Below are 24,568 nucleotides of genomic sequence, written 5' to 3'. Positions count from 1 at the left end.
GTGCAGGAACTTCTGTTACGTGGAGTTGGGGTGTGCCACCCTCCTGGTAAATGGCTGTGCTCATCAACTTGGAAATTCCCCAGACCCCATTCTATTGGGATTTTTATGGATGCTTTCTCACATAGACACGATCAATTAACAACTCCATTTCTAGCACCTCTATTCTCTCTAGAAAGCTGGACTTCAGAGAGGCCCATATGGCAAGGAACTAAGGGTAGCCTCTGGCCCACAGCCAGCAAGGAACTGAGGCCCTTAGTCTAATAGCTCACAAAGAACTGAATTCTGCCAACAACCATATGATCTTGGGTCTTGCAAGCAGGTCTTGGGTCTATGATCTTGATCTTGCAAGCAGGTCCTTCCCTAGTTGAGGATCAGATGAGACCACTGTTCTGGGAAATACTGAACTATAGCCTTGTAAGACCCTGAATCAGAGGACCTAGCTAAGCTATACCTGGACTTCTGACTCAGAGAAACTGCAAGATGATGTGTGTTGCTTTAAGCTACTAAGTTTGTGCTTATTTTTAGGTAGTACTAGATAACTAACACACCTAGGTTACCAAAGCTAAAGACCAGTGTTTATAAATGTCATAATTCAGTTTCTCATTACTATTTGTTCTGTAAGGATGATGCTTTGTTTCAGGGCTAATGATTAGGTGTGTTGTCCATATCCAAAGTCCACTCTTGTCTGCCCACTAGAATTACTAGGGAGGCTTGAATCCTTGGAGCTAATTAAACAGAATCTCTGGGGCCAAGGCCTGCTGAGATGTATTTTTAAAAAATTCTGCAAAATTATCTTGCCCAAGATATTTATTAACTACAATGTTAATAATGTTTCGTAATGTAGAAATCTAACAGTAAGCAGCTTAACCATGTGATCAATGGTGACTGTTAGATTTCATCAACATCATGCATCCTCTGATATTATGCTCTGAGGATACATCACTTTTGTAGTATTGATGCATAACCTCAGTGAAATCAGAGAAAATACTGAATCAAACACAAATTGAGGAATATTCTACAAAATAACTGGTGAGTATTCCTTAAAAAAAAAAAAGCGTCTAAGTCATGAAAGACCAAACACTGAGGAACTGTCACAAATTGGAGGAGACTGAAGATAAATAACAAGTAAATGCACTGTGGGGTCTTGACTTGACCTTGGACTAGATAGACATCAGTGGGAAGGACTATACTTACTAGTTTGTATCATGTTAATTTCCTGGTTTTGATAATTGTACTAAGGTTATATAAGATGTTAACATTAGGAGACACTGGATGAAGACTACATAAGAACTGTTTTGCAACTTTTTTTTATAAATCAAAATTTATTTCAAAATAAAAACAAAAAACCTCTCTCTGCTTGGGAGTTTCTCAAAATATTTTGTTTTGCTTTTCAGAAGCACAAGTAACAATCTAGACATTTACTTTTACTTTGGTGATATCTGAAGGACAGTGCTGGAGGAAAGGCAGTAAACCAGACCAAGGTGCCATCTTGTCAGAAAACAGAAACACTTGCAATGCTTTATGCACTTTGAAACATTTTCCCCCTTTATTTTGTTTTTCAAATTACAAAAGATAGATATGTTAAAATAAGTAAAACAATACAAAGACATATAAATAAACAACTGCCATTTTTCCCTTCCTTACCAAGATAACCAATGTTAACACCCTGCTGTATATCCATCCATACTTTGTTCATATAAACATACATGCATATATACACATACAGGGTTTTTAATAAAAAAAAATAGATTTGTATACATTATTCTGCAATTTGCCCTTTTCACTTAACAATATAGCACAAACATATCAACAAATTAGCAGAACTCTAGCTCCCCACTCAAATAACTTTAATCACACATTTGAGATATCATACCTGGTTCATTTATGTATTTTTTTTTCTTTTTGGCTTTCATTTTCCCTTTCTGACTCCCTCAAACCAACCTATATCACCCACCTCCCCCCAACCCAATATATACTCTTCAATACTTTTCTCCATGCATAGAAAATCATACACAAACATATATGGATACATATTTATCACTCATAAACACCTAGAGGCATTTTGTCACTGATTTACAAAAACAGGATCATATTTTACACACTTAAAATATGCTTTTTTCACTCCCTTGCTTTTTTCACTCAAGAAAACATTATGGAATTCAAGTCCACTAGCATGGTTTAATTTGCTCACCTTAGTGGCTATATAAACATGTTATGGAATGGATATAATTCCTTCCCTTTTCCAATTTCCCTATTGATGGGCATTTATTTGGATTCTAGTGTCTTCTTGCCACTAGGAATAATTTTATAATAAATATCCATATTCATCTGTCTTCATGTATTGGGGTTTTACTTCTAAGAGATTCCTCAAAGTGGCATAAGTACTTTAAATTATAATAGATGTTACCACATTGATTTTTTGAAAGAGCTGTAATGATTATGTTTCCACCAGTGGTGTATAAGAACCTTTGTTGGGACAGCAAAAAAGCAGTCCTGCTATTTTTTGTCGGTTTGATTGCACACAGTTATCTCATTAGGACTTTAAATCTTTTTTAATGTTTATTTATTTTCGAAAGAGAGAGAGTGCTAGTGGGGAAGGGGCAGAGAGAGGGAGACCCAGAATCCAAAGCAGTCTCCAGGTTCCGAGCTGTCAACAGAGAGCCCAACGCAGGGCTCAAACTCATGAACCTCAAGATCATGACCTGAGCCGAAGTTGGATGCTCAACCCCACTCATTATGACACCCCATCTCATTATGAGTTTAATCTGTATTCCCCAGCAACCACTGAAGCTAAACATTTTTTGATAGCCAGCCAGTTGGGTTTGCTGTTTTTACAACTGTCTATTCACAATGCTTTCCCATGTTTTGCCACTGAGTTATCTTTTTCCTGTCAATTTGAAAAGCACCTCTTCTCTGATTGGCTTTGCAAATATTTCCCTCAAAAATATCGTGTACTGACTTTGTTGATGGCACCTTTTGCCATACAAAAGATTATACTTTTATGTAGTCAAATATTTTTTAATAGCCTTCAAGTATCTTTTGTTGGTAAAGTTAATCTTCCCAACTCCTAGATTGTACCTGTAGTCTCCTTTCATTTTTCCTTCAAGAATTTTATTATTAAACAATTTAAATCTTAAATTCACCTGGATTTTTTTTTCATGTGCTTTGGGGTATTAGTCAAATTTCACTTTCTTCCTGAGTAAAAGCCAATTGTACCAGAATTCTTTTTAAATAAACTATTCCTTTCCCCTATAGCCTGAAATTCCACCTTTGCCATATATGAGAAAGCTCATATACACTTAGGTCTATTTCAAGATTTTCTATTCTGATCCATTGATGTATTTATCCTTTGCCAATACTTTATTAATTTGATTAAAGTGACTTCATGTTATATTCTGACATCTGGTATGAAATTCTTTTTCATACTTTTCTTGTCTAGATTGTTAGACATTTGTTCTTCCATATGGATTTTAAGATCATTTCACATAAGTTAAAAGAAAAAATCACTGACATTTAGTGTAATTCCAAAAGAAGTACATGTAAGTTATTAGATGTTTACAGAGAAAACTTAATTTCTATACTGTCTTTTTAGAAAATTACCTTTCAACCCAAAACAATTACTAGTCTCTTCATTTATTGATATATAATATCATCAAAAAGTTTCCCTCTTTTTAAATTGTTTATACCAATTATTTAATTTAATTTTTTTACTGCCTTCATTGGAAACTCCAACACAATGTTCAGTAAAAATAGACAGCAGTGAACACCCTTATCTCTAATACTATTAAATTCTTAATTTTCAAAAAATGGTTTTAGTATAAAATATGCTATAGGATTTTGGTAAAGTAACTCCTAAGTGGTTACTAAGTATTACAATTTAATTTATATTTTATTAGATTGGAAATGTTTGCAAATTCTATTAAATATCTTGTCAGCATTGATGGATGGCATCTTCTCTTTTAAACTGTTAATTTTATTGATTTATTTCCTATTACTGCATTGGCTCCGCATTCTTGGAATAATTCTTCCTTGGTCATTATGTCATTCTTTAGGTATATTGCTGAATTCTACTTGTTATTATTTTAATTATAATTTTTGTTTCTAAATTCATGAGTAAGACTGGCCTGGAGTTTTCTTTTTTCCAATTACCTTTATTCGGTTTTGGTGTTAAAACTTATTCTGACTTCATAAAATAAACTGGAGAACATAATCTATGGGCTGAAATACTTCAAATAACACTGGTATCAAGAAGAAACAATGAAATCATCTGGGCCCTGGAGCATTTTTCAATCCTAGATCTTTAATCACTTTTCCAAACTCTTCAATGGTAATTGTTCTATCAAGTTTCTACTTCTTGCAATTTTCCTAACTTATATTTTGCAAGAAAAGCATTTAATTCCTTTTAAAAACAGGTTGATCTAGATTTGTATGAAATATCTTTTATCACTCTTTTAATCATATCTTTATCTGTGATTATTTTTTCCCAGATTTTTATTTAAATTCCAGTTAATTAACATACAGTATAATATCAGTTTCAGGTGTAGAATTTAGTGATTCATCACTTACATACAACATCCGGTGCTCATGTGATTGTTTCCTTTCTCATTCTGGACCAGGCATTCTTACAGGAGGCATATCTTGAACAGTGTGGGCATTTGTTTTATTTGGAAGATGTGGCAGCTCAAGGAAGTAGATTTTTTTTTCAAGATTGGAATGATGAAACAATTTGGGTTTTCATGCCCAGGATATTCACAGGGAAATTGATAGGGAAGAAAAGTGGACATTGCTGAATTAATTTGCAAAAAGAAAAAAAAAAACAGAAAAATTCTATCTTTGGTCTCTGCAAGAAACATTTCTGAATTATAAGACTCATATAAACCCTGTCTTTCCTAATTTGCTGCAAAGGCATGTTAAGCTAAGACTAATAAAATAGAAGTAGTGCACAATATGCCAGGGCCACACTACTATTTGTCAAATAATGGCTGTGCTATCAAGTTTATAGCATTTTGTTCATCCAATATTAGGTTGTGAAACTATTCCTTAGCCTTGCCTTTTCAACATTAACAAATGTTCTTATTTTTTATATTGTTAAGACATTAAAAGACAATGGTGATATTTAGAGTGAAAAAGTTTGGTGAATGGCATTCTACATACTATGTGACAAATGTGCTTAATATTCACAAATCACATTAAATCCACATTTACATTTCCAAAATATAAATAATGATTATGTGGCTCACTGTGGAATATGCCATAATATACCAATTCTTTTCACATATATTTTGTATTGTTATTCCATTAACATATTTTTAAACTTTCATAAGCCAGAGTGACCATGTTTATGTTTTATAAAGTGTTTTCTACAATCTTTGTATAAAGTTTTCTATCACAATTAGAACATGACTCCCCTTATGGTAAAAACATTTTGTCCAAATTCATTAAATCAATGAGATTTCTCCTGAAAATGAATGCTTCCACATACAATGAAATAGGATACCTTGCTTAAGGCTTCCCACAATTATCATGTTTTAATTCCTATAGGCATTCTTTCTGGCATGAATTTTCTGGTGTCTACTGAGGTTTGGCTTCTGATAGAAAGCTTTGCCACATTCACTGCATCCATAGGGTTTTTCTCCTGTATGAGTTCTCCAATGTTTATTGAGGCATGATTTTTGGCTGAAGGATTTTCCACATTCTCTACAACGATATGGTCTTTCTCCTGTGTGTATTTTTCGATGTACATTGAGGTATGACTTCTCACCAAATGACTTCCCACATTCACTGCACACAAAGGGTCTTTCTCCAGTATGTGTTCTTTGATGTTCTCTGCGGTGTGACTTCTGAGTGAAGGCTTTCCCACAAAAAAAACATTCAAAGGGTCTTACCCCAGTGTGAATTCGCTGGTGTTTAATAAGGGTTGACTTATGTGAAAAGGCTTTCCCACAGTCAGTGCATCCATATGGCTTCTCCCCAGTGTGACTTCTCTGATGCCTAATGAATTCAGACTTGTAGCAGAAGGCTTTCCCACACTCACTACAGACATGGGGTTTCTCTGTAGGTGGAACCCTCTTACGTTTGTACACAAGAGAATTGGTTACTGTTGGTTTATACATAAGTGCTGGGTTGTGGCTAAAAGCCCTCTCACAGTGACTGCATTCCCAGAGTTTTTCTCCATTAGGTTTTCTATCATGGTTTGTATGCTGTAACAATTTCCCACATCCACAGCACTCATCTTTTTTTGAATAGTTTCTCTTAAAACCAATCAAGTCTAAATTATGGTTCACACTTTTTCCATAGGGGTCCCAGTTATTGGGGTCTTGAACTGAAGGAAAAAGATTAATGCTCAGAGGTGATATTTTCCCAAACTTATTGTCTTCATGGCTTCTTTCCTTGGGCAATGTTTTTTTGCTGATGAATGCCCCTTGTTTCAAAATCATGTCTTGCTGTCTTTTCCTCTGGACATTAACTTGACAAATGTTTTCTGGAGAAAATACAGCAAACCTTTCTTTATTCTATTATTATGATCTGGAATAAAATTACTTGAAAAATACCCTAAACATTTAAACAACACACAGCATATAAACAGACACAGCATGAACCATAACTAAATGCGGAGAAGGGTGCTGTATGAGAAGATTCACAACAGGCACAAATGAAATGGAACATGTCACAGAGTATACAAAGTTATAATTTTGAAGAAGATGGAATATTATAGACCAGTGGTTGGCAAACATGTTCTTAAAGGGTCAGAGAGTAAATATTTTAGGCTTTGTGGGCCATATGGTCTCAGTCAAAATTATTCAACTCTCCCACTGTATTTGGGGAACAGAGATAGTATGTAAATGTTAAGGCATGGCTGTGTTCCAATAAACTTTCTTCACAAAATCAGGTGGCCAAACTATAGGCTGTAGTCTGTCAATCTTGTTATTGAGGAAATGGGTTTAAGTGTCATATAGCACCTTGCTATTCAATGTGTGGCTCTTAAAAGAGGGAAAAGAAAGGCAGCTGATAGCCAGGTTACAATGTTTCAGGAAGGCTGATGAGCACAGTTTATTTAATGAAGCAAAATACACCCCAAAGGGTACCAGTGTGTTGGTGTGACAGTTATGAGTATTGGTTCTGAAATGTGACCACATGAATTCAAATTTCTGTTTGGTCCCTTACTATGCTATATGTTCTTAGATAAGTTTCCTAACTTTCCTGTGATCGTTTCATTTGTAAATGGAGTAATAAAGGTTGGATACCTCCCAGGTCTTGTAAGGGTTGAACGAGATGATATATGTAAAAGGCCGAGAACAGATCTGGCATATAGTGAGCACACACTGAGTGTTGGCCAGTAATTCTAATGCTGTTACTGCTACTACTACAACCAAGGTGGATGAAAGGTGACTGGTGGTAATTTCAGAGACATTTTGGAGAGAAGCACGAAAATAACTTGAATGGTATTTTCATAATGTAATATTAATTCAATTATGTGATTACAAAACCAAGAGTGAGTGGCATAAAGAGATGTGGGAACAGACAACACTGACTCTTCTTACTAAGTTCATGACTTGTGGAGAAGTAGTTCAGAGGCATCCTTAAGAGTAGGTTACCAACACTTGGGGTACCATGGGTATTGTTGCAATATTTTACAGAGCTGCTAGGAAAGGGGCAGTTATTCTGAATGTTATAAGGAATTCTTTAAGATGGGCCAAGCTCAGTTATCTCCTTTACCACCCAGTTGTCTTTGGTTACCTGAAATTCAATACTTCCTCTTCTGTGACTTAAGGAAACTAAGGGACTAAGGGATAACTTAAAGGATTAGGGAAAGGATGGGAAGTGAGAGTATGGGTATGGCAGGCAGGTCTGAGGCATTTTACCTGGAAACTGTGGGAAAAGGGAATAGGAAGGGACCAGCAGGAGCGGGGGAATGACAGAAGCTTATTTGTGAGAAAGCCTGAATGTGATGGAGAAGGTAACCTTAAGAGAAATGAAGGATTCTGGAGATAGGGGGATGGAGCAAGAGCACAGGGAGAGGTGAGGTTTAAAGAAGGAAAAGGAACACCTGGATAAGGGAGGTGGGGTGCATGGAGGTTGAAGGACATCAAGAAGGCTAAAGCTCTCAGAGAAATGTCTCCAGTGGCTTGCAAAGCTCTAAGGCTTTTGAAAGGTGGACTCAACAAAATCCCAAAGGTGCCAGCCTCCCATAGCACCTCTTGCTGGATTTATCATACTTACCCTGACAGTGGCAGCCCGAGCATGCTGCCTCACAAATCCATGGTGCTTCTTCCTGCTCCAGCTTGAGGATCACATATGGTTTAGTGCCTTCATAACCTGTTCCAGGGAAATGATCCAGGCCTTGGGCTGAGCTCCTTGGTCTTCAGGGCCACTCAGGCAGCATTAAAGGCTGCACAACAGACATTGGACTTGGGAGAAGACTGTACACACACCTTGTCCAGAACCCAAAAGGAATTAGTAACTCAGGACCACTGAAACTCAAGCCAAACTCACTGGGGCAGCACAGTATAAGGGTTAGGGATGCAGACTGTGCAGCCAGACTACTGGGGTTCAAATCCTAGCCTGGTTCTATTATGTACTTGGTGAATAACACTGGGCAAGTGACTTCACCTATTTGCCTCTGTTTCCAAATGTGTAAAATAGTGGTACAAATAGTACCTACCTCATGGGGCTCTTATGAGGATTAAATAAGTTAATATGTTAAAAGTGGCTAAAATAGTGTCTGGCACATAGAAAGTATTTGGTACTTCGGAGGCTCTAGGTATCTCAGTTACTTTTAGCAACTGAAAAATGAAAGGCGGTCAATCAAGCACAATCTAAATTGTGTGGAGGAGTTCATCTTACCCACTGAAACAAGGTTGCTATAGGTCTCCAGCATCACATCCCGGTACAGTGCCCTCTGAGCAGGATTCAGCCTGTACCACTCCTCTTGAGTGAAGCCCACTACCACGTCTTTGAATGACACAGGTCTCTGCTGAGGATGAAATGAGACTGAGTCATGTGGGAAAAATGTAGTCAGGGGTAGATGGTATGGAATTTTTATGTTCCTAGGTCAGAGCTTATCATGATCATTTATCTACCTAGAATACCTTTTACATTCCTGGCTTTAGGCTATCTATGGTAGGAAAAATAACAATCTCACTGGAACCTACTGCCACATACACTTTGAGTCAACAGATACTGACTGAAGACCTGCTGTGTATAACCCAGTGCTGGTTGCTGGAAACACAATCATGGATGGTTCCTGACCTCAAGGAGCTGACAGCCCAGCAAAGAGCAATATGTAAAGCCATCAGGGTGAAAGTATAAGACTTATGGTGGCAAGACATCTAGGTTATAGCATGTAGAAAAGTGTGAATGTTTCAAAGGCTAGTAAGGCTTCAGAGCTACGGGATATGTGGAGCTGAGTCTCCTCTACAGAAAGATGGAGAAACTACAATCCTTGCAGAGGGAGCAGCATGAACACCGGCATGGGGGCAGCACAGTGATTTTAAGGGCTACAAGGCACTCAGTAGCAGAAAGAGAATACAGGGGCCTGTGGGTAATGAGATGATGGACTTTAAATCAATGGAAATATCAAGGAATAGGTGTGTATAGAAAGCACATTCTAGAAGGCATGTGGTGAGTTTCCTGCATTCCACATCAAGTGGTACACCAGTAACTCTAAGCAGACTGAAAAGTTAAGGGTATATATTGAATTCCTAAAGTAACCACTAAAATTATAGTGCAAACAGGTATACTGAAGTAAACGAATTTCAAAAATATTTAACACACACACACACACACAAGAGAAAAGAAATAAAGGAACAAAAGGCGATAGGACAAACAGAAAACTAAATACTAAAAGGATAGATACAAATCCAACCACACCAATAATTACATTAAATGATATTAAATTATAATATAAATTAATATAAGATTGAACACTCCAAAAGGCAGAGATTGGTAGGCTGGATAAAAAAGCTGCCTAAAGAAGTATAGAACTCACATAATTTGAAAGTGAATGGATAGAAAGAGAAATGTGATGGGGGACCTGGAGAGAAGTGAAAAGAAAGACCGTAATAATGCAGGTGGAAGATGATGTTCACAAGTAGCACAGTAAGACACAGTGAGACAGAGAAAAGAAAGAGTAAAGACGAGCAGAACCCGAACCTTAACTGGTTGTGGGGAGTGAGTGAAAAGGGGTAAGGGTAACACCCAGGTGTCTCAAAGCCAACTGGGTGATGGTGGTGGTAAATCACAAGTGAGAAAAACAGCAGAAGCAAAGAGGATGTGTTGTTAGTCATGTCTGGGGACACATGGGTGGAGACACTTAGCAGGCAGTGGGATGGATGCAGGAGTCTTGAAGCAGAAGCAAGATCAGGAAGGGAGCTAAAAGCTCTGTGAGCCATCAGCAGAGAAATGGTAGCTAAGACTGTTAGTGTGGGATCTCTGCAGGGAGACAGGATGAGCAAAGTGCCTAGGCCAGAGCCCCAAGGGACACTAAAGAGTTCAGCTGGAGACCCAAAGAAGGACCCATGGGTATTAACCTAAAGAGGGCACCTGTGATATTAAGATATATTAAGAAATATATATTTGGTCTTCCTTCATGGTTCCTAGAACAGAGCCTCTTAAACCCTTGTAACTTCCTGAGTAATAGGAATAATAGGAGTATCTTTTGTTATTCATAACAAGCCCCAGTCAAGGATACACAGTTTATGCTAATGACACAGATGGGGGCTGGTTGCCACAAGAACTAGCCATGTGATTAGAGGGTTAGAACTTTCAGTCCCCTTTTCCACCCCCTCTAGATGGGGGTGGGTGTGGGTGGGCGGTACTGGAGATTGAGCTGATCCCCAACCCATGATTTAATCAGTGATGCCTACAAAATGGAAATCCCATGAAAACGCTGGAGGGCCTCCAGGTTGGTGAACACATCTGGGAGGATGCACACCCCAAACTCCACAGACAGAAGCTCATATGCTCAGGACCATTCTGTACCTTCTCATCTGGCTTTTCATTTGTAACCTTTATAATAAACCTATAATAGTAAATAAAGTGTTTCCCAGAGTTCTGTGAGTCACTATAGCAAATTATCAAAATTAAGCAAGGGGTCACAGGAACCCCTGATTTACACCTAGTTGGTCAGAAGTTCAGGTGACAACCTGGGATGCAATTAGCATGGGGGGGGCAGTCTTGTAAGACTGAGACCCTAACTTGTAGGGTCTGTGCTAACTCTGAGTTGAATTAAATTGTAGGACACCTAGTTGGCATCCACAGAGAATCGGAGAACTGTTTGGTGTAAGGAAAAGTAATCCCCTATTCCTGTGAGTAGAGGAAACTAACTATGATACATCTTCAACTGACTGTAAAGAATGAACCTGGCCCAAAGAGAGGTCTGATCTTCGCACTCAGCTCCTGGGAGTTAATCTCTAAGCCCCTGGAATGTTCTGTGTGATAAGACTGCCTTTGTTTACCTGGGGGCTTTGGGCCACATGAGATGGTCTAACAATGTGATTTCTGGTGGGGGCTTTGGGTCACAGGCATCAGCTCAACCTCAGGAGGTGGCTGTACATCTCTTTGAAAAATGTGGGATCCTACAGTGGCACCTGAGCAGTGGCCCAAGCAGATGGGCTGGAAGGCAGAACCAAAACCAGGGTGAATCCATGGATGCTGGTACATGAGACCCTAAGACCCATACCAAGGCCATGTACATAGTGGGTAACAACCAGATATCCTCTCTGATGCCAGAATACCATGGTGGAGGGAGAGTAGCAATCAGGCTTTTATCACAGAGCATGGAGCCTGGGTCAGTTGACAGCTCTGGGTTGATATTTCCCAAACAGAGCTAATTGGAATGGGAATGAGATGGGATGGGATGGAATAGAACAGAACAAAATAGATGTAATTTGGCACCCAAAAGGCCATGTCATTTTCACCAAACAGGACGTAACATTAAGGTTGTAAAATTAGCATGGCTTAGTGATTGAGTGTGAGAGGGAGAAGGTGGGGAGAAGTCAAGGGTAAATCTCAGGGTCCTGGTTTGCCCAGTGTGATGGTACCATTTCCCGAGGTGGAAAACTGGGGCACAAAAAGGTTCAGAGACTTGTGTAAGGTCATACAGATGGTCATACAGATAGTAAGAACTGGGATTAAAATTCAGCAGTCTGGTTCCAAAGTGTGTGCTCTTATCCAGTATATGGTGCTGCCTTCCACACAGAAGGGGGCAAAAGGTGCGATCTAATTTAGCAGAACAATAAAAAAGCATCTTCTGATTTCAACCTCAGTGAAGTCACCTGGGATCTTGGCCAGAAAAGTTTTAGTAAGGTGGGAAGAAAGGATGCTGGACTCAAGAAAGAATAAGAAACATGGGATGCCTGGGTGGCTCAGTCAGTTGACTCTTGATTTTGGCTCAGGTCATGATCCCAGGGTCGTGGGAGTCGGGCTCCATTCTCAGAGTGGAGCCTGCTTAGGATTTTCTCTCTCCCTGCCCCTCTCCCCCACTCACACACACTCTCTCTCTAAAAAATAAAAATTAATTAAAAAAAAAAAGAAAGAACAAGAAGCAGGATATGGAAACACCAAGAGAAGGAAATCACCACAGGAGGTGAAGGAGGCCAGGGGAGAAAGGCAAGGATTTTTTGGTTTGGAAGTGGTGATGGTTTCTAGGGTTGGAGGCACTGACGGTGGTTGTAGGGACAAAGGAAAAGATCTGGGAAAGGGGAGAGGATGAGTCTTCAGAAAGAGATATCCCTGCTGGAGGGAGGCCTCCAAAGAGGTGGAAATGCAGGAACTCCAGGGCTGAGGGGGTCTTGTTAGGACATAGGGCCCTTCACAGTCCAGAGATGGTGAGGAAGGTAGGGGGAGCTGGGAACACTTCACACTGAGACTTGCTAGGGAATAAGATGTTTAACTGTTTGCTGCCAAACTCGTAAAAACAGTTAAGGGAATGACAATAATTTAAATACTGGAGAGCTCATCTGTTCCCCAGTCTAGATCAACGCTACAGATACCCTGGATCCAAATCAGGACTTCCATAAACGTAGAGGAAGCTTCCTGCCTGCCCCCTCTGAAAAGAAATAATATTTGTATTTTCAATTACTCAAACTGAAATTTAGCATTTTATTCCATTACATATGTGGGCCACAAAGCACAGAGGAGTTAAAACTTCCTGTAACCCTGGGGCACCTGGATGGCTCAGTTGGTTGAGCTTCTGATTCTTGATTTTGGCTCAGGTCATTATCTAATAGTTCATGGGTTCAAGCCCCATGTCCAGGTTTGTACTGACGATGCAGAGCCTCCTTGGGATTCTCTCTCTGCCCCTCCTCCACTCGTGCGTGAGCATGTGCTCACTCTCTCAAAAAATACATTTTAAAAACTTAAAAAGAGGGGCGCCTGGTGGCTCAGTCTGTTGAGCGTCCGACTTCGGCTCAGGTCATGATCTCACTGTCTGTGGGTTCGAGCCCCTCGTCAGGCTCTGTGCTGACAGCTCAGAGCCTGGAGCCTGTTTCCAATCCTGTGTCTCCCTCTCTCTCTGCCCCTCCCCCAGTCTCACTTTGTCTCATTCTGTCTCTCAAAAATAAATAAATATTAAAAAAAAAAAAAACACTTAAAAACACTTCCTGCAACCTCAACACAGATTGTGGTCCCAAGTACTAATATGTACAACCTCTAGCATATTTTAACTGGAAAAAAAGGGGGTAGACAGTATGTGTAAGTATCTTGCCATTGTATCTACATGTAGAGAGAAAAACTGGTTTTCCACCCGAATCCCCCTGAAGGATCACGGTATTTCTCCCAGCTGCTAGAAGACTGGCTACTGCAGGCTTCAGACCTTTTGCAAACCGCACTTGGTCAAAGGGAGGTACCCCACCCAACCTTAAGTCCCCCACCACGGGGCAGAAAACCAATGACTGGTTGATTTCCGAATATAAAGGCCTCCTTGGTTCCATTCAGGACAAAGTTGGAGTTGGAGGGCCATCCCAATTTCAAAGCAACTTCTAAGATCAGCTGGTGCCCTCTGCCTAATCCTGCTTCCTTCACTCTTTATAGGTGTTCCAAGAGTCTCCCTACTAAATTTCATGTGTGCAAACCTCCATCTCCAAGTCTGTTTTCTAAGAACCCAATCTGTGACAAAGTATATATGCTTGAAATGCACATATTTTTTTCTAGAACAGTTTCCCAAGGGAAACTAGTTTACTTAAATGTCACACTTACCTGGTACTCAATCATTTTCTGTTCTTGGAAAAAGAGTTGAATCCTGTGAAGACAGAGATTGGGGGGAGAAGGAGGAGAAAGAGAACAGAGCTGTGAGGGACCAGGCCCATCCTGGAACATGCAAAGTCCCTATGTAAATCTTGTATAAAAACCTATGCTTTAAATCACTGTGGTAGAAGAAAAAATATAGGGCCATTCAACTCAGAATGTGAATGCATAAAACAGACCCCCCAGGAAGTAAAAGCTGCTACCAAGTAAGAAGTGAAAATTTATTTAAAAACAAAATCCTTAAAACTTAAATAACTGGCTCCATGGAGCCACGTTCATGCTCTGAATAAGATCACCTTTGCACAAGGACAATACGTTTTCTCTTAAAGGCAAAATGCTTCGGTTTTACCTCTTACTTACTTTTAAAGTTTGCACTTAGTTCACCTACTAGTTTTTATGAACTCCTATATTTAGGATGCTTTTTCTATAATAATGTTATTATTTTTTTAAAGTATAAACTGAAAAAAGGCTTTTGTAACTTATTACAAAGAACTTAAAGCAAAATAAAATAACTGCATAACATTAGTAAAACTAATAGTTACTTAAACTATGGCACAAATGATTACTAAAAGCTAAACCTTGTTATTCATCCGGAATATTATTAAGTGTTGTCGTTAAAAAATAATTTTCAGCGAATGAGAACAAACAACTGTTACTTTTTCTTTTTACTTGTTTTTTTTAATGTTTATTTATTTTTGAGACAGAGAGACAGAGCGTGAATGGGGGAGGGTCAGAGAGAGAGGGAGACACAGAATCCGAAGCAGGCTCCAGGCTCTGAGCTGTCAGCACAGAGCCCGCCACGGGGCTCGCCCTCACGGACCGTGAGATGATGACCTGAGCCGAAGTCGGAGGCTCAACCGACTGAGCCACCCAGGCGCCCCAAACAACTGTTACTTTTTAAAAAATTTTATTTATTTCTTTTGAGAGACAGAGAAAGAGTGCAAGCGGGGAAGAGGCAGAGAGAAGGAGAGACAGAATCCCAAGCAGGCTCCGTGATGTCAGTGCAGAGCCCAACGCGGGGCTCAAACTCACAAACTGTGAGATCAGGACCTGAACCAAGATCAAGAGTCAGATGCTTAACCAACTAAGGCACCCAGGCGCCCCAACAATTGTTATTTTTAATTAAGGTGTTTGATTAAAGAGAGAACTACGTGGCTTAAATTATAAAAGAAAAAGGGTAAATCATAGTTTAAGAGTATAAATATTTTACGATGTACTTGAATGTTTAATGTTAAAATCATCAATGGGATAACTCCTGATTTTAAAAATTATATCTTCTGTGGCTGTTCTCACTGAAGTAACTTGAGGTGGTGTCATCCCAACTAGAAAAACCTGCTAGTACCCAGATTCTGATCTCTTCCACTAATTTCACCAAAAAGGAACTAAACCTCCTTGGGAAATGGCTGAGTCCACATCTGGAGCAAAGAACACAAAATGCATCTCTGTAATATTAAGTGCCAGAAAGCTAAGACACTTCTTCAGTGATGGGTCCTGGCAAAGGGACAGAGGAGCCAGCCTCACAGGCTCTAACCATGAGAGAAGGAGTGCTAGTTTCAAGGGGAAAAAATTCTTTCAAAATGAATACGTTCTCTTGGCTTTGTTTTACAGAAGTCTTTTCTCACTAATCTGACAAATCAATCATCTTTTGAAAAAGGAAAATAATTTTAAAGTGCTGGAAACATTCTCTGTCATAATCTAGGTGGTGGGTACATGAGGGTACACATGGAAAACTTCTTAACATATAATGCTAAATGAGTTAATGATTTACTTTTAGCAGACAATAAATACCCACTCTCTCTTAATTGTATCAAAATGCTTTGAAATATTGTACAGGTCAGACAACATAAGTCATATAGCACAGTTAGTGTGAAAGAGGCATTTAGCTGTCCTATCAGTAATAGAAGGACTGAGCAGTGAGCTTATTATGCTTTTTGAAATATTTTTTTCTTTCCTGAGGTATAATTTACATAAAATAAATGAATCCAGTTTAATTGTATAGTTCAATGAGTTTTGACAAATGTATTCCCCCACATAACCACCCCATTATCAGGATATGGAACATTTCCAGGAACATCCTGTTCACAAGATAGAATAATGAATTTGTCTTAATGATGCTAAGATTAACTACTTAGATTCCTGTCTCTAGAATAAAAAAAGTGATTTCCTTGAATGCTAAATAAAATATAGATACTTCTTTGCTTAAAAATAATCAAGTTATACCAGTAAGTCAAAAAAATAGTTAAAAAAAAAGGAAGATCTACTGTTTGAATTTCATTTATATGAAGGTCAGAAACAGGCAACCCTAACCTATGTCACCGCTTTGACTAGGCACTGCTTGGGAGGGGTGGGGGAAACCTTTGGGGTGCTAGAAATGTTCCCTATTATGATCTGGGTGGTAGGTATATGAGTGTGCACATGTGGAACGATTCATTAAGCTACACGCTGTTCTCTATGCACATCTCAAGTTAAAAAAAAAATCCCATTATTTAAAAAGTATATGTGTAGAAAAACTTTCGGTATGAAATACAATAAAATGTTAGTGTTTCGATTTGGGTGGCAGGATGTTTCTTATTTTAATCTGTAACTGAAACACACACACAGGTACATACTTCATTATTTACAGATCATTATTCCACTGCTTTTTTTCATCATGAGGGAAGCCACAGGAGGGCTTTGAAAGCAGGAGAAGGTTCTCTGAGAGAACTGAACCGTCCACTAGGGACAGAGCTGGCAGGAAAGGCCTAAGGCCCAGCAAGCTGGGGCAGTTAATCCAGCTTTGGAGAACTACTCAATCCTCTAAAAGAGTATACTCCCTCCCTCACCCTCCTGGACTGAGCTACTCAGCTTTGGCCTGGTCTCCAAGGCTTCAAGGTTCCAGCTGAGTGGTGGTGAGGCAAACACGTCAGCGAATGCGTATCTGGAGGCCTGTGTTCTGCGGCCTGGGAAAGTCACTCCCTTCACTTTTAAATAAGATGGCAGCATCAATGGATGCAAAAACCATTGGCAAAAGCTGGGTGAAAAAATAGGGTATTTCTATAGTATCTAAATATCCCCCCCAAGATATTTATTAATTATAAAATGAGGGGGTGCCTGGGTAGCTCAGTCGGTTAAGTATCTGACTCTTGATTTTGGCTCAAGTCATGATCTCACGGTTTGTGAGTTTGATGTTCCATGCTTTTAGCACGGAGCCTGCTTGGATTCTCTCTCTTCCCCACACTCTCTCTCTCTGCCTCTCCCTGGCCTGTGCTCACTCTCTCTCTCTCTCAAAATAAGAATAAAGTGAACTTAAAAAAAATAGCAACTTTGCCTTGGAGAAACCTGGCAGATATCACCTTAACCTTAACCTTGTGATATTAACAAGTGATGAGACATAACATCATGTGCCCCCTGATATGATACACTGTGAGGGGCACAACATCCCTTCCGTGATATTCTGCCCAAAATGAATACTTGAATCTAATCACGAAGAAACAGACAAAATCATACTGACTGACATTAATACAAAATAGCTGACCAGTGCTCTTCAAAAATATTCAAACTTTATGAAAGACAAAGACTGAGGAACTGATCCCAATTAAAGCAGACTAAAGGGATGTGTCAACTAAAGGTAGCAGGTGATCCCAAACTGGATTCTAGAATGAAAAAAGAAATGTTGCCATGAAATGGCATTATTGGTTCAAATCTGAATATGACTGTGGATTGGATAATGGTATCAAATGAGTGTTAACTGCCTGATTTTGAAAACTGCTAGTTATATAAGGAAAATGTTCTCATTCTTAGGAAATGTACACTGAAGTACTTTGGGAGCACCATGTTTGTAACTTACTCTGAAAAACTTGAGAAAAAAAGTATAAAAATATATTTACAACATTATATTTAGAGAAAGAGAGGATGTGATTGTAAACATTTATCTAGGTGAACTTATATGAAGAACACATAAAAGCTGACAGTAATATTCCTGCAAATCTTCCAAGTAGAGTTTAATTAAAAAAAAATCTATAGCTATAGTAGGTCTGCTGCCACCAGAACTCTGAGAATCCAGGAACTTTTCTGCCCCTTGTCAGGATGGAGTGAATTCCCCATATTCCCAGAGGCCAGGTAAGGTGGCAAAAATGATAAGGGAGCAACCTAGAGTCCAGAAAGTGCCAGTAAGAGTAAGGGAATGGGTTGACCACATCCCATACTACAAGATGGCAGAAGGCACTATGTTGGACCGAGGTCTCCTTCCCTTAAGAGAACACGCCTATCACACTTGACCTTCCCTGCTTTCCCCTTCACTTCGGTCTCTCTGAATCTTGGAACCAACCCTTTCCCTACCCTGAGCCATGGAGGGTCTCTGGAAGGAATGATGCCAAGTTGAGTCTTGCTCAGCTTCTGGCTAAGGGATGATGCTATTTCCTGCTACTTAGGAGTCTTTGCTCTGGCAAGAGGTCTCAGACCCTACGTTCCTCCTTCAGAAGAGATTCTTTTCCCAAGATCCCCTCTCTGGATCCAGAGGATCTTCTACCTGGCCTGCTAGTCCCTCACAGCTCCATCTCTCAACAGTAACTCACCCTCAGCTGTAGCCCCAGGCAGGGCCTTCTGTAGACTTGACCAAGGTCCTGTGGAGCCCTGCTGTCAGCGAAGTGGTGGGACCCACAGGTGTACAGGGGACTCAGGTAACCTGAAGATAAACAGACCTCAAGGTAAGAGTCATCCACCAGTCCCTCCTCAATACTCTCTGAGGCTCAAGAGGAAGAAGTCTGCGGAGGACTATGCAGGAGACATAGCTGAGTGATGGCTCTGCTGTGGGTGTGGGGTAGGGGGAACTTCTGGAAAGACTGTGAGCCTTGGAATCATCACACAGAAGACTGAACCAAGCAATTCCTCTAACTGACTGGGGGGAATCTAGGCCAAATAATTTACCTGCCTGGGGCTCAGTTTATTTATCTGTGAAAACAGGAATGATAAATTATAAAAATAATTTTTATTTTAATGTTTATTTATTTTTGAAGGGGAGAGACAGAACATGAGTGGAGGAGGGGCAGAGAGAGAGAGAAAGACACAGAATCTGAAGCAGGCTCCAGGCTCTGAGCTGTCAGCACAGAGCCCAACGCAGGGCTTGAACTCGTGAACTGCGAGACGTTGGACACTTAGCCAACTGAGCCACCCACGCGCCCCAATAAAAATAATTTTTAAAAGCCCATCTGTAGAGGCTTTCTATAAGTTACCTCATTTAATACAAAATTCAGGTATGGTTGAAAGGGGCTGAATTATGAGTAACACTTTTATCCTTATCACTTAGGAAATTCCAAGGGTTTCAGAAGATCTGTGCCAGAAATGCACTGAAAGACCAAAAATATATTTCTTCTTACAAATCATAGTATCACACAGACTAAAATAAGAAGGGCAGGAAACAGTAATTGGGTGCACATGGTAAAATTAAAGAGACGTTGTTTTCTAACTTCTTTCAACAATAAGGTAAAATTATTTAGAAATTTTGTTTTTCACTAAAAAGCAGATTATTTTTCGGGGCGCCTGGGTGGCTCAGTCAGTTAAGTGTCTGACTTTGGCTCAAGTCATGATCTTGTGGTTCACAGGTTCGAGCCCTGCATCGGGCTCTGTGCTGACAGCTCAGAGCCTGGAGCCTGCTTTGAATTCTGTTTCTTCTCTCTGCCTCTCCCCACTTGTGCTCTCTCTCTGTCTCTCAAAAATAAATAAATGTTTTTTTAAAAAAAGGCAGATCATTTTTCTACTAAAAGGCCTGTCTGCATACCCCTAGTACAGCAAAGCCACAGTGCCACATGCTCCAAGGAAGGAAATGTGAAAAACAAGGTTCCCCTCCTCCCTCAGCCTCAAGTTCTCCCCCAAACTGAGCAACACTGGGGGAAGGCAAAGTCAATCACTGTCTTTCTTGATAGGGTCAATCTTGGTAAGTGGTACCAACATGCAGTCAGTCTCCCCACTGCATGGTCAATGAAGGGGGGCAGGTGGCTCCCCCTACAGTCCCCCAACAGAAGCACAGCAGTCATCTTTAGGGCTACCATCTCTTCCTTACCTACATGAATCTCACACATCTGTATCCCCAGTCCCTAACATTTCAACTCAAAAGCCATGTTTTACTATATATTTACCATCATTTGGATGCTCTCAGGCATCAATTTTAAATCAGATAGATCAGAGATCTCTCCTTCCCATCTACAAAAGTGAACTCAGTATCTTTTCCCTCAACTAGCTCTTCTCAGGTCACAGCTTTATACTCTTCAAGTTCTATAACATGTTTTAAAACTTTGGCAGGCTGCCTCACATTACTTATTTTTCAGAAATATCCTTGGGGCACCTGGGTGGCTCAGTTGAGTGTCCGACTCTTGACTTTGACTCAGGTCATGATCCCAGGGTCCTGTGATCCAGTGCTGGATCAGGTTCCATTCTCAGCATGGAGCCTGCCTGGGATTCTTCCTCTCTCTCCCTCTGCCCCTCCCCCCAGCTCGGGCTCTCTCTCTCTCTCTCTCAAAATAAATAAAATGGAAAAAAAAAAAACCACAAACAAACAAAAAAGAAATATCCTGGCTAAGGGTGCCTGACTGGCTTAGTCACGAGAGCTTGAGACTCTTGATCTCAAAGTTGTGAGTTCAAACCCTACACCGGGCATGCAGCCTACTTAAAAAAAATATCCCGGCTATTCTCAAATGTATCATGTTCAGTATATAATGTAGAATTATTCTACTACACTAAAAAAAAAAAAAAAAAATCTCTCCTTGGATTTTGCTTGATGTCATACAATTTAAATTTGCCCATTCAGGGGCGCCTGGGTGGCGCAGTCGGTTAAGCGTCCGACTTCAGCCAGGTCACGATCTCGCGGTCCATGAGTTCGAGCCCCGCGTCAGGCTCTGGGCTGATGGCTCAGAGCCTGGAGCCTGTTTCCGATTCTGTGTCTCCCTCTCTCTGCCCCTCCCCCGTTCATGCTCTGTCTCTCTCTGTCCCCCCCAAAAATAAATAAATAAATAAACGTTGAAAAAAAAAATTTGCCCATTCATATAAGAAAATGTACACAATTTTGAAAAATATTGAGCCTTTTTTTTTTTTTTTTACGTTTATTTATTTTTGAGACAGAGACAGAGCATGAACGGGGGAGGGACAGAGAGAGAGGGAGACACAGAATCGGAAACAGGCTCCAGGCTCTGAGCCATCAGCCCAGAGCCTGACTCGGGGCTCGAACTCACGGACCATGAGATCGTGACCTGAGCTGAAGTCGGACGCTTAACCGACTGAGCCACCCAGGCGCCCCGTTGAGCCTTTCAAGCCAAGATCAAGATTTCTCCATTTAATCAAGACTTCCCTTACATTTTAAAACATTTTTATACTTTGCTTCATGTAGGTACTCCAATTCTCTTCTTATATTTATTGCTAGGTAGCCAATTGTTTCAGGTTCCTATTCTAAATGGCATGTTTTCATCCTCATAATTACTAACTGAAATTGAAAAGTCATCAATTTATTTTCCTATACTCATTTTAAAACAGCCACCTTACTGAACTTTCTTTTTAATATTTTTTTTTAAGTTTATTTTTGCAGACAGAGAGAGAGAGAGGGAGAGAGCAAGCATGAGTGGGGGAGGGACAGAGAGAGAGGGAGACACAGAATCCGAAGCAGGCTCCAGGCTCTAAGCTGCCAGCATAGAGCCCGACACGGGGCTCGAACTCACGGACTGCGAGATCATGACCTGAGCTGAAGTCGGATGCTCAACCGACTGAGCCACCCAGGCGCCCCACTGAACTTTCTTAGTATCTGTAATAGTTTGGAATGAATCGTCTTGAGCTTTGTATGTGTGTTGGGGGGGGGGGGGGAGGTGTGTAATTATTTCATCCACAAATACTTAACAGTTTTTTTTTTCTCTTTTCTAAATGTGTTATACCTCTTCCCTCACTCTTTGATTACTGCACTCACTATACTCTAAAAGGTAAAATTACATTAGGGACAGGCTGCTCACTTGAATGCCAGGAAATTGGATACTGACTTTCAATTTGACATAAAGAAGGTCTTATTGTGTTTAAAACATATCAAAACAGTCTTACTTTACTATTTAAAAAAAAAATCCAGGGGTACCTGGATGGCTCAGTCAGTTGAGTGTCCGACTTCAGCCCAGGTCACGATCTCATGGTTTGTGGGTTCAAGCCCTGCATCAAGCTCTGTGCTGACAGCTTGGAGACTGGAGCCTGCTTCAGATCGGATTCTGTGTCTCCCTCTCTCTCTGCCCCTCCCCACTCGTGCTCTGGCGCTTTCTCCCTCTCTCAAAAATAAACATGAAAAGAAAAAAAATTTAAAGAAATCCAGAACAAATGTTGAACTTTATCAAATTCTTTTTTATTATCTATCATCTATGTATCATCATCTATCATTTTTTAGCATCTATCAGGACTGTATGGTATTTTTCCTTTGACTTACTAATATGGTAAAATTCATTAACAAATCTTTTAAACATCGAATTTACCTTGCATCTTTAGGATGAATTTCTTTGCTCTCAGAATGCATTATTATTTGAATGTATTGTTAATTTATTCTATTTTTGTTTTTTAGGATTTTGCATATATCGTCACAAAGTTGGTCTATGATTTTCTTTTGCAATGCCACCTTTTCCAGTTTTTGTAATCAATGCAACAATGATGTCTTTATAAAAAGAGGTGGCAATGCTTCCCTCCTTTATAAATTCTCTTGGAGAGTTTATTTGAAAAATTATATGCTACTTGAAGTGACTTCAAGGCTCTATAAGAAATCTCCAACTGGACCACCCAAGTCTGAGAGTTGACTTGTTTTTTGTTTATTTTTTGAGAAATAGGGGATGATGGGGCTCCTGGGTGGCTCAGTCAATCGTCCGACTGTTGGTTTCAGTTCAGGTCATGATCTCATGGTTCATGGGTTTGAGCTCTGCATCGGGCTCTGTGCTTACAGCTTGGAGCCTACTTGGGATTCTGTCTCCCTCTCTCTCTGCCCCTCCTCTGCTTACTCTCTCTCTCTCTCAAAAATAAATAAACACTAAAAAAAGAAATAGGGGATGGCAGGAAGTGGTGTGCAGGAATCTTTCTGAATATTTGAAATTTTAGCTATTGATCTTTTAGTTTTCTTTCTCTTTGTATTGAAGTTTTATACAGCCATACAGTCCTAGAAAATAATGTTCTGCATCCTAGCTTTGAAATATATTAGTTAAGTTTTACAAAAATACTTTTTAATAATATGATTATTCTATTTTTTGCATTCCTATTTGTTTACCTGTTCATTCCTCCTGATTTGATAAGGTTTGCTAATGGTTTATCTATATTATCAATTTTTTAAAAATTAGATTTATTAGTTTCCCCTTTTTTAACTCATTAATTTCCCCTTTTACAGTTATTGATTCCTTCTACTTCTCATATATACCTTCTAACTCTCTCAATTAAATGTTTAATTAAGACAGAAAATAAAGGGGCACCTGGGTGGCTCAGTCGGTTAAGCATCTGACTTCAGCTCAGATCATGATCTTACAGTTCATGGGCTCAAGCCCTCCATCAGGCTCTGTACTGACACCTTGGAGCCTGGTGCCTGCTTCTGATTCTGTATCTCCCTCTCTCTCTCTCTCTCTCTGCTCCTCCCCCACTTGTGCTCTTTCTCTCTCTCAAAAAAAAAGAAAACTATCCACAGTTTGGTATAAATCAATTGAAGACACTATCCCCCATTATCTTATCTGACCTTTTCAATCTTGATTTTTAAAAAATACAGTAAGATTTACTGTCACAGAATAAATGAAACCATGACTTAGATTTTATAATACATATGGATCACTTCATCAGGTTTTGACAATTCTATCATATTTCTGACAGGATGTTTCTTTTCCTTCTCCAGCTCCCAATCCCTCATTGTGGGAGCATGATGGAAATCTACCTGGCCCAGAGTGGGACCCTAGCAGTTTCCTGTCTGTGTGGGTCATTTTGTCACATGAGCTGACAACTCTTTCTCTACAAGAAGTCAATCTCCCAAGATGTTTTCTTTGCGATTAAGAAGATCGGAGCTCTGGCTCATGGTATAACTCAACATTTCAACCAGCTTTGCAAGTTTCTGATGTACAGTTCATATTTTATTATATGTAACTAGGCCAAACTATTATATTTTTACCGATAAATACATAGGGGAATAAGGAAAGCTTTAACTAATATATGTAGAAGTAACAGTACAATTGGAAAATTATCATATGACAACCACAATAATAGTAGTTGATTCAGGCAAAAATCACTAATGGAGGGGCACCTGGGTGGCTCAGTCAGTTAAGTGTCGATCTCTTGATTTCTGCTCAGGTCATGATCTCACCGTTGTGGC

General features: G+C 39.8%; 1 protein-coding gene across 2 annotated transcripts in view; it reads right to left on the bottom strand.

Moving 5' to 3' along the window:
- The window catches only part of ZNF793 (zinc finger protein 793), a 154,214-nt gene that overhangs the window by 123,662 nt on the left and 5,984 nt on the right, over positions 1-24,568 (bottom strand). The window contains exons 2-6 of one of the 2 annotated variants that reach the window (XM_045045518.1): positions 18,798-18,907; positions 14,197-14,239; positions 8,845-8,971; positions 8,221-8,316; positions 1,525-6,481 (exon numbers count right to left, since the gene is read on the bottom strand). In XM_045045518.1, the coding sequence (XP_044901453.1) occupies positions 5,529-6,481; positions 8,221-8,316; positions 8,845-8,971; positions 14,197-14,211 (1,191 nt within the window). In that variant the 5' untranslated portion in view covers positions 14,212-14,239; positions 18,798-18,907 and the 3' untranslated portion in view covers positions 1,525-5,528. Of the gene's footprint in view, positions 6,482-8,220; positions 8,317-8,844; positions 8,972-14,196; positions 14,240-18,797; positions 18,908-24,568 lie in introns of those variants that run through there. The other variant, XM_019818807.2, reaches the window with a different exon arrangement.

The sequence above is a fragment of the Felis catus genome, chromosome E2 (genome assembly GCF_018350175.1).
Source record: "Felis catus isolate Fca126 chromosome E2, F.catus_Fca126_mat1.0, whole genome shotgun sequence".
NCBI lineage: Eukaryota > Metazoa > Chordata > Mammalia > Carnivora > Felidae > Felis > Felis catus.
The sequence above is the reverse complement of the archived record's forward strand: the minus strand, read 5'-3'. Positions and strand labels throughout refer to the sequence as shown.